The sequence below is a fragment of the Hibiscus syriacus genome, unplaced genomic scaffold (genome assembly GCF_006381635.1).
Source record: "Hibiscus syriacus cultivar Baekdansim isolate YM2019G1 unplaced genomic scaffold, ASM638163v2 tig00110895_pilon, whole genome shotgun sequence".
NCBI classification, from domain to species: Eukaryota; Viridiplantae; Streptophyta; class Magnoliopsida; order Malvales; family Malvaceae; genus Hibiscus; species Hibiscus syriacus.
Genome location: NW_024062903.1, coordinates 5,904,397 through 5,914,780, shown reverse-complemented (window position 1 = coordinate 5,914,780; position 10,384 = coordinate 5,904,397). Strand labels below are relative to the sequence as shown.

General features: G+C 31.7%; 1 protein-coding gene across 2 annotated transcripts; it reads right to left on the bottom strand.

The window, feature by feature from the left end:
- Positions 1-5,442: 5,442 nt before the first annotated feature.
- LOC120145829 (delta(14)-sterol reductase-like) lies at positions 5,443-10,160 on the bottom strand. Of its 2 annotated transcripts, XM_039159553.1 has the most exons (13): positions 10,063-10,160; positions 9,846-9,963; positions 9,688-9,758; positions 9,000-9,056; positions 8,481-8,572; positions 7,967-8,014; positions 7,655-7,775; positions 7,514-7,560; positions 7,040-7,121; positions 6,433-6,509; positions 6,228-6,347; positions 5,859-5,933; positions 5,443-5,769 (listed from the first exon to the last, which is right to left on the bottom strand). In XM_039159553.1, exons 1-13 carry the CDS (start codon positions 10,108-10,110, stop codon positions 5,616-5,618), a joined length of 1,110 nt encoding a protein of 369 aa, XP_039015484.1. In that variant the 5' UTR covers positions 10,111-10,160; the 3' UTR covers positions 5,443-5,615. The 2 variants fall into 2 exon arrangements, with proteins under 2 accessions (XP_039015484.1, XP_039015485.1); XM_039159554.1 differs by lacking the exon at positions 5,859-5,933 and having other exon boundaries at positions 5,446-5,715.
- Positions 10,161-10,384: the final 224 nt, after the last annotated feature.

Genomic DNA, 10,384 nt, shown 5'->3' with positions numbered 1-10,384 from the left:
GGTTAATTGTAAATTTTGAGAGTATTGTCATAGGGATGGCAAATGCGTAGATCGGGTGAGAATACCCCTCCCCCATCTTTATACGCACTTAATATTTTCCAATTTATCTCATGTCCACCACTTATGATAGGTAAGAAATTTTAAATTCACACTAGTCTACGCGGCTACATTTTTAAATTTATCCCCACACCTATTACTCAATTAGAGACGTACCTGGTTAGATCTGACTGACAGCAGCCTTAAGTTATACATAAACAACAAACATAAAACAAATACGTCCATTAAAATGCATAATAAAATAAATTAAATATTATCTGAGTTAAGTGTTAACATAGATCTTAAAGTACATAAATTATAAGTTATATCTTATATAATATTGAGATTTATAAATTAGTCTCTAAAATTATATCTAAATTCATAATGGTCTAAAATTTAATGGGTATTTAGTGGGTGGGCGGATGCGGGACGGGTAAGGTCTCAAATCCATCACCCGCCCACTACCCGCGACGGGTACCACTTTCTAAATTCACACCCGCTCACTACCCACTAAAGTTATACTCATCTCCGCTTCAATTGGAGCAGGTACGATACGGAATCTACAAAATTGTATACGTTTGTCATCCCTAACTATAGAGGTTTATTTAAATAATGTCTAATGTTGTCGAATACCCTTAAAATTTTTCAAAAAATCTAATATGACTCTTCGTTTCGTTTTTATTTAATATGACCTTTAAATTGAAGGGAAAATTAGTTCTTTAATTGCTACAATATTTATGTTATAATTTACGATGTCATCATTATGATACAAGGTAACTAATGACATGATAGATGAGTTAAATTAATTTTATAATAAAATTCGATAATCAAATTGATTTTTTAAGTTCCAATGCTTATTTATTTATTTTTAAATAGAAATATTTTTAAATTTAAAATATAATTTAAATATTAAAATATTAAAAATTAAATTACTAAAAATAAAAAAATATATATCACAATATATAAAATAAATAAATTATTAATTATTATAAATATATGTATATATATATACATACATAATATATACAAGTAACATTTGTCCTTTATTACCAAATATATATGTAACACCCCCAACTCGTACCCGACCCGAATACGAGTCCGAGATGTCACATTGACCTTTTAAAATAATATTCTTACAAAATAACAAAATGTTTGGACTTATATTAAAAAAATACGATAATATACCGTTGAATTATGTTCATCATAACAAATTTAAGGAAATAAATGTTTTTATGAATAGTACTATAAGGTATGAATAGTACTGTGATCAGTATGTACAGTACCATGAATAGTAATGAACGGTGCCGTGAACAGTACCGAATGCTAAAATTTTCTAGAATGCTACAGGGGTATCGATACCCTGCTACAGTGTACCGATACCCTTGATACAGTAAACATATATAAACTCATAAACATTTAAACTTCCATCACTATACAGTTACCATTTTACATAAATATGTTTAAAACAATACAAAACTCGATCAGAGCATATATACTTAATTTACCGACTTTGTTTACATGCCAATCTATTTATAACATAAAAATATATACTGTGTAATTTACTTCTGATCTGATCTGATCTTTGAGCGGAGATATATTGTTCCTTTGAACTTAGCATTGATCCTCTTGCTTCTCAGTACCTACGTGTAAATCACTTACACGCTAAGTCATAGACTTAGTGAGGCATGAAAAACATGTAATATTACTCTATCATACAAAAGCATATCAATGCTTTCATATAACCAATACACACATATACATATATCATTAACATGCTTATCAGTACTTATATTATTATCACTAATTCTCTTTTTATCATATAAGCATCTACTCATATCAATGCATAAACAATTCATACTTTAATATCATACAAAAGCATATATCCTTTCATATAACCAATACACACATATACATATATCATTAACATGCTTATCAATACTTATATTATTATCACTAATTCTCTTTTTATCATATAAGCATATACTGAACATTTCTATACTCACCATCGAACATACATATCATTTCACAACAGAGCACACATAGTATCATATCAAGTTATTTATCATCTTTAAAGCCCATGTACACTTCTGAGAACTCAAGGTATGTGAGTACATTGAGGTTGTGCACAATTATGCTGTCACCACAGCTCGTATAAATGTCCTGAAGGACCAGTCCATATGTTCCGAAGAACATAGGTAAACAGTCCATATGTCCCCAAGAACATAGGTAATCAGTCCATATGATCGAAGAACATAGGTAAACAGTTCATATATCTCGAAGAACATAGGTAAACAGTTCATATGTCCCGAAGAACATAGGTAATCAGTCCATATATCCCGAAGAACATAGGTAATCAGTCCATATATCCCGAAGAACATAGGTAAACAGTCCATATGTCCTGAAGAACGTAGGTAACCATCGACTCTTGGCATGTCAACTATACCCCTAGCTCTCATATCACATAACATGACATTATCATTTATATTTATCACATATTCATATAGGCACGTAGTTCACTTACACGTAGAACATTTCCATAGAATTCACATATCACATATCACATGGCTTATGTCTCTTGATCATTTAATCACATAACACATAACTTCTTATCACATAGCTCATAGTCATATGACTTATCTCATAATCATGTTTTCATATGTTCACATAGTCACATAGCTCATTCACATATATTTGTTCTTATATAGTTCATATCCATTCTCATACAATCACATAATTCAATTCTATCATTTAACATAAGTTATCATACCAACATACACTCACATAACTCATTTAACATACATAGTATATCATGTAACTCATGCAATAACATATGACACATACACTCATATTCATAGCCTTTAATATGGAAAATAGACTTATCACAAGTCTTATTTCTATCAAACATCATATATTAACTAGTATGCACTCACCTTAGCCTTGCTTAATTTCCAATCCACCTCTAATATTTCCTTCTTTGAATCGAATCCTAATTCATCAGTTGTTTCATAACGGAATTAGATTCTATATCTACATAACAATACATTTATACATATCAATATTTCGATCAACATACTCTAATCTTTCTTTTCTTAACTAAAAGAAAGGTTATTTTCATTTATTATTTAAGGTAGGTATCGGTACCCTTTATAGGGTATCGGTACACCCCTAACTGAGGTATCGGTACCCTGCCTAAGGTATCGATACCCCTATTGAAATCTATAAATTTTTGCCATAAACCACTATTCAAGTATGAAAATTCACTATTTCTATCTTCAATACTTCATGTTTCATTCACTTTCATATTATTAACTCAAATACACATACTTAAACCAATTTATATCTATTTATCTCATCTTAAACCTCAAAATCCTCTCCTCTTTATGAACTTCAAGAATCATACCCAATTTTCAACATGTTTTAAATTCAATTATATCACTTCATGTCTCTTAATTAAGTTGATGACAAGTCAAATTTGACCTCCAATTCTAGTTATGAACTTTATTCCAAGATTTCATTAAAGAACTCCTAATCTTTAATCTCTCTTAACTCCTTTATCCTTTGATTTTAAGATGACTTAAGCTTTCCTTAAGCTTAATTATCATCTAATGATCAAAACCCACTCTTAAAATCAACAAATAATTAACTAACAAGAAAACTCACCTTTAATGGAGGCTTACAGGGAGAAGAAGAAGGAGAAAAGGCAAGGAGATGAGCTTCCAGATACTCCTTCACCCCTCATGCTTATCTCTTAAATAAGAGATAAATATCTTTTACATGAAAAGACCACCTTAGCCTTCATACTTTCATTCCTCATAATTTAATCCAATACCATAATATATCACTTTAAATTTCTGAACTTTTCAATAAATTCTACTTTAATCACTAACTTTTGAACATTTACAATTTGGTCACTAACCCATAGTTTGGGATGCTACAATATATATACACACACACAAGTAACATACAAAGATAAATTAATCATACTTATATAAAAGAATTAGAAAAATTAATATTATTTTAAGTTCATATACATATCAACTATCATTAAAGATGTCATATACTTTCATATCGTATGTGTAGATATTAAATATGATTTTATTGTCATGTAGTCATATTACTGACATTTATACAAAATATTTTTATTAGATTAATTGAGACTTACGAATTTTACATCTAAATATAATTTGACATATTTAATTATATTTTAAACAAATTTTAAGCGTATGATAAATAATCCATTGAAAAAATAAAAATAAAAAACAGGCTGTTACACATGGAAACAATCAAAGAATTTATAAAATCCCCAAAGTAAATGGTATACATTTGTTATATAAAAATCCCGAATTGGGTTTGGCTGATATTTTTCATGCATTTAGGAAAAATAATTAAACTATGTTTTTCACTTTTCCTAACGTTAAAATTTGGTCTTTTCTCTCTCAGATTTGTTTTCTATTGGCATAGTAGATGACTTTGGTTAAACAAATAACAACTAATAAAGAGACTTTAAATATATATTACATAACTTTACAAATTTCGATATCATATCTTAATTTTTTTTTTGTTTAATGAAGAAAAAAAATTCAAACTATAACTATTTTCCTATTCATTTCCCTAAATTTTTTTCCCAATTAAGTGTCTAACGTTATCAACATTTTCATTTAAATGTCTCTTCTATCACAACTGTTAAAATTTTTTGTTAGTTGACAAGTATCACATTTATAAAATTTTGAAAAAATTATTTAAGATAAAAAAACTTCAAATTATTTTTAAACAAAAAAAAATCTAAATCTTAAAAAACTCTAAAACTTTAAACCCTAATTTCAATCCCTTTACTCACGTCAATCGTCGCCTTTTATTGCCGTTGATATTGATCGAACCTCCACCCAATGATTTTAAACCATTTATGGCAAAGGGAACAATCATAACACCTTACGAACCTGACAGCAAGGATGACAACAAGGGAGATGACAAAGATGATGGCAACGAAAAAGGGAAAAATCGTAACACCTTACTAATGCACTTAAAATAGTAATTAGGAAACATTACACCTAAATTGACGAAAAAAAGTTTTAGCTCCTAAATGGTAAAAGAGGTATAGTTTAGAGAATTTTTTTATATTAAGCTTTTTCTTTTATATTAAAACTCAACAGTCCAAGTAATTTATTGTCATCCACGCTTCTTCTCCACAAAACCAGTTTTTAGTAGCTTCTGTTCCTCTCCCCTCTTTCATATCTAAGGACTAACGGTAGAAGCTTCCATATCTGAAATGGAAAACACGTCCATCTTCAGAAATGAAGAACAGATTGAATTGCCTCCAGGATTTCAACGCAATAGCCATCGCTGAAGCCGATTTAAACAAGTGTGAGCCTTGGGATTTCCCAGAATTTAATCCAACATTTTTCAATGAAAGGGAAAGAAAAAATGGGTGAAAAGGAATTCAGAGTGAGAGACGGGGAAATACCCCACTGGAGCCCAAAAAAACATGGTTGGCAACTAACCCAACATTCAAGCTACATTCATGGTACAAGCTAAATCAAGCAATGGGAAGATTTTCCTGCAGATATTGCAACATTTTCTGACTAATACAGATATGGAAATATTCTCCATGGAACAAAGCTGCAATATTCTGCCCATATGTCTTTGTACTTCTCTGTGCATCGGGCTTCATCTCTCCTTTCCCTCCATATCAATAGAATGAACAGATAAATTGGGTAAAAGTATGGAACCGGGGAACTGAAAAAACACGGGAAAGGGCTTTACAAAACAAGCATACAAGACGTCGGGTTACATCGGTTTATCAGGCAAGTAATTCTTAAAGTTACCTTATTCCGCAAGGTAAACTGAAGGACAAAGCCAGCAACAAATCCCCAAGGTAATTTGAGTGCCTTGCAATTCCCCTTTAAAGAAACACTAGCATCAGCATCAAGAGAATCGGAAATATAACTCGACAACATAGTTTGAGGGTTATATTTGGTTATGTTCGGAAATGTCAATAGCATTATTATACAGTTATACCCCAAACACGCTCGTTTCAGGTGTCAAATGTGTGTCCAACAAAGACTCACAGCAACAAATGTCATATATAACACATTCAATTATGATCAGAAACATGTACGGTTTTTGAAAAATTAGAGTAATTAATAGTTGCAATAATGTAAATGACTAGAGGGGATAATGATTGAAAATCTTACCAATATCCAGAAGCAAGCAACTTTCCCCCGATAACCTTTGGAGGCTTACCCCATATAAGTGCTTTCGGATTCTGTTTGAATATATGCTTTTGCTTATTGGCTCCTCTAAATACAAGATACCTGCCGATTCAAAGAGACAGATTAAGATGCGGCAAAAAGTCACACAAATTGGGCAAATATATCCTATATGCTGGAAGAAAGTTACCCAATTAGAAAGACAAAACAATTTGCTATTGCAGCAGCCAATGTCAGCACCACTTTGTTATTCAAAAGCCACCAACCCTATAGAAAAGGTGAAGATGAGAAATTTACCAAAAGTCGAATGTGATATTGTTTTCTAAATACAAAATAATAGGAGTTTTATTAAAAATTTATCCCAAATGGAAAATCCATTACAGTAAAAGGGGAAACCGTTACAAATTAGCTTCTCACGTGCCCCAAATGGGATTGAATATGGTGATTCCACAATAAACAAAATGAAGTTAGATTCCTAGTTATTGGAACACTATAAAGCATGAAAAGACAATATTACCACCCATGAACTATATGTCTAAAGGCATAATGATTGTATCACTTAAAGCTTCCCAATGAGGATTGGAATTGATGGCAATACAAGATATACCTTCAAGTATCCATACAAATGAACCATTCAGTTATCTTAACAAACAATAAAAAAATATATCCATTTTTATGTTTCATAGGTCTCAAATTTTCTCCAACTCAGTTCATGATCATGACATTATGAAGATCATAGAGACCAATATGTGGTGCAAATTGCTGGTAATTTTTTTTTCTAAGTCATTGTTACATGCCTGGATGCTAAATGTGAAAGGAATCCACACGAGATCACCAAACACCAGCATGAAGCCTACTCTCTCAGCAATTATGTCCCATCTGTAAAGCAGAAGCAAATACTGATAGGTCAAGTTAGTTTCTCATATAAAAATGGCCAAATCAACAACCTTAAATTAATTGGTCAAGGGGCAGGAGCCAAGTATGCACAAAGAAATAACACAAATAGATCAAGAATACAAACTTTTCAAAATCTATGTAGCATGAATTATTAACATCAAAATTTATATAAATATATAATACCTACGTGAAAATAAATAAAATGATATTAATACAAGGATTGCCAGGTCTAAATCTAGGTGACTAATACGAAGAACAATGACATTACTGAGAGACATGGTCAAGAATAGCTATCCATCTGACTGAGTTGCATGAGTTGGGAGGAAAGAATGACTACCTTACGATAATTATATCATAAGGGTAATGGAACTTACGTGGAGGTCATGTACTCCTCGTGAACAAAATAGTCAAGGATGTATAGCTGGAACAAAGATGTATGAAACAAAAGCTACTTAGCTTTGGTATAAAACATGTAAGATATTTTCTCAGTGAATTCATTAGAAGAGCCGGATTACCACACAGAATAACTGGTAGAGGATCATTGATTGGCTCAAAGAGCCGTCTTCAACATTTTTTGCAAGAACTGATAGGTTGATAAGTAGCCATCCCATCATTCCAGCTCTAACAAAGAAGAATCTATGGAGAAGATTCCATCATCAATAAAAAAGAACATATTCATCATGGCATAGATATACGGATAGTATAATGAGACCAAAAAACCTAGACTATATAATATCTAATAATCAATCTAATTTTGCTAAAAGATGGAAGTTCAAGTCCTATGAAGCATAAAACAGGTGGAGAAAATAGAAAAGTGAATCACATACTTGAGATCAATACCCATAAACTGAGGATTAAGCTGTATCCCATACCACCTATAAAATAGGTTAAAGAAATAAATATCAAGATTACAATCGATATATTCTTGTTTCTCAGAGGCAGCAAAGAAAAAGAAAGTAGAACTACTGACTTGAAATGGATCAACGAACACAAAAACGGAATCTATCACTTTCAAATTCACACAATACTTAAATATGATACAAAGGGATATAAGATAACTGATGAGAAAGGATCAACTTGTTGTATTTATTACAGAAACATAGAACCATAGTAATTTAATTATGGTAAATCCGTAAAAAATGAAGGTGATAAATGTCAATTATCCTATCAAGTACCAAATATTTATAAGAAGCCTAATATTTTATTTTTCATAGGACATCAGATCATAAGTGAAGGAATTTATAGAGGATGGAAAAAATAAAAATATTCCTTTCATGCAGATCGTAAAAGCAGCTAAAAGAATGGGCAACAAAACATTACATTACTTGCTAACAAGAGTACCAGTCATGCATCAGGTTTCCGGTGATGTGAGGCTTTAATGAAGAACCTTTACTCTGTGACCTGCAGCCAGTAGCATAGAGTACTACCATTGTCTGAAAAACAGGGACAGAATGATAAATGGGAAGACAAATTAGAGAAAAAGAAAAAAGAAATAGTAACTCCGCAGCAAGGAAAAAAGGAAAAAAACGTAGAAGTCCAAAGTATAAACACAATAGCCTATAGTTACACTACAGAGACTACTTTATATCCTATGCAACAATAAATTGTGTCAAAATCTTGAGTTGATCTATTTACACATGGAGACGATCTCTATGTGCTATATATTGTCACTCTATAGGGTGGATCTCAGCAAGCCAACAAGTTGATAAGAAGTTCCCAAGATTAAAAACATAAACCAAGTTGCATTGCATTTGAATAAATGAATGCTCCTAAAGTTCTATCAGTAGTTTTCGGTACTTCATGCAAATAAATGGTTACAGTATGCCTAAAAAAACCTATCCGGGACTGATAGCAACTTACAAGAAAACTGAACATGAAAGTTGTTGATAACAGCTCAAGTCCTCTGTCAGATATTACCTGCAAATGTTTCATAAGAAAACACATAAATGTAGTCACATTAGTGTGCACAAAACACCCAATGTAAAATTCTGCATTGTTTTAAATCCCAATAAACATGCCATTTAAAACCAAACGGAGACTATCTCGAATTGCTGCTCGCAGGCTTTAAAAGCAATATGTCCATGTTAGCCGTTCAAAAACATAAAATGCGAAATGAAACAAAATGAGACCTCGCACATAAAAGTCCCTAGCCCTTCAGCTTTGATGCATTCAGCTTTAGACAAATACATCGCAAACAAAGGCATCAGATTTCTTCAAATCACTTTAACTATACAAAAATGGTGAATCCAGGGAGAAAGATAGGGGAAATGAAAAAAAAAGGTTTATATCTTCAACATTCGAGGCGATGACAGTTAAATTATGTCCTCAATTGGTCAGTAGATTGCATTATAATCAAAACCAAAATTCACAGAAAGGGAAGTCCAAAAAGTATACTTGAAGAACTTTTACGCATACTGATATTAACAATATACACAAATAGAAGCTTAACAAAATGGCATTCAGCTTTAGACAAATACATCGCAAACAAAGGCATCAGATTTCTTCAAGTACATATGTATAAATTTGTAAAAGACAAGTAAATTCATACCGTGGGTGACAGTAAATTCATCTTAGATCCAACCCCAAAAAGCCCAACTAACAAAAGAAGTGCTAGCAAACCTATTCGCAATTGGGGAAAAGGTCAATTAAAAAATCATATTGCATAAAAAATCAACTGTCCTAATGGTTATCAGCGTATAAAGAGACCATTGCAGCGGTAATGGAGACGAGACCCATCTTGTAAAGTGACTCCAGGAACAAGTTTTCCAGGTAACATAGATCCAGCAATAGCTAAGTAAGCAAAGAATACCACCAAAACAGCAACCTACAAAAAGTGAAAAAAGGTTTATTTTATATAATTTCCAAAAAGAAAAGAAGATAAAATGTATTGAGAGAATGAGACTTAGTGGAAAGTGTTGGTTACAGAGTTCCAAGAGGGAATTAATGCATGTAGAAGAAAACCCAGATCCATTTTTCTGTTGATGAGAGTTGAATCTGGTTTTGAAAAATTTTGAGTTCTCTTTAATTATTAAAACATTTGATGAGTTCTGTTAGCAAACTAAAATTTCACTTTTGCCCCTTTTTTAAGAACAAATTTTTTTTTTTTGATTTTTTGAATTAATCAATGATATCTGATCTATTGACCGATTAGGAAGTGACTCTCCCAATCCAGTTTGCTCCATTCGCAAACATCAGGATTCGAACCTCTGACCTTATTTAAGAGATCAAGTATCTCATCCCACTAG

What these genes read in the sequence shown, in the direction of transcription:
- LOC120145829 (XM_039159553.1), bottom strand. Translation starts at nt 10,110, where the DNA reads ATGGATCTGGGTTTTCTTCTACATGCATTAATTCCCTCTTGGAACTCT. An exon ending in TTGCTTGCTTCTGGATATTG is followed by an intron (nt 5,934 to 6,227) that starts GTAAGATTTTCA and finishes GTTTCTTTAAAG; the next exon opens with GGGAATTGCAAGGCACTCAA. An exon ending in AGTTTACCTTGCGGAATAAG is followed by an intron (nt 5,770 to 5,858) that starts GTAACTTTAAGA and finishes GTGTTTTTTCAG; the next exon opens with TTCCCCGGTTCCATACTTTT.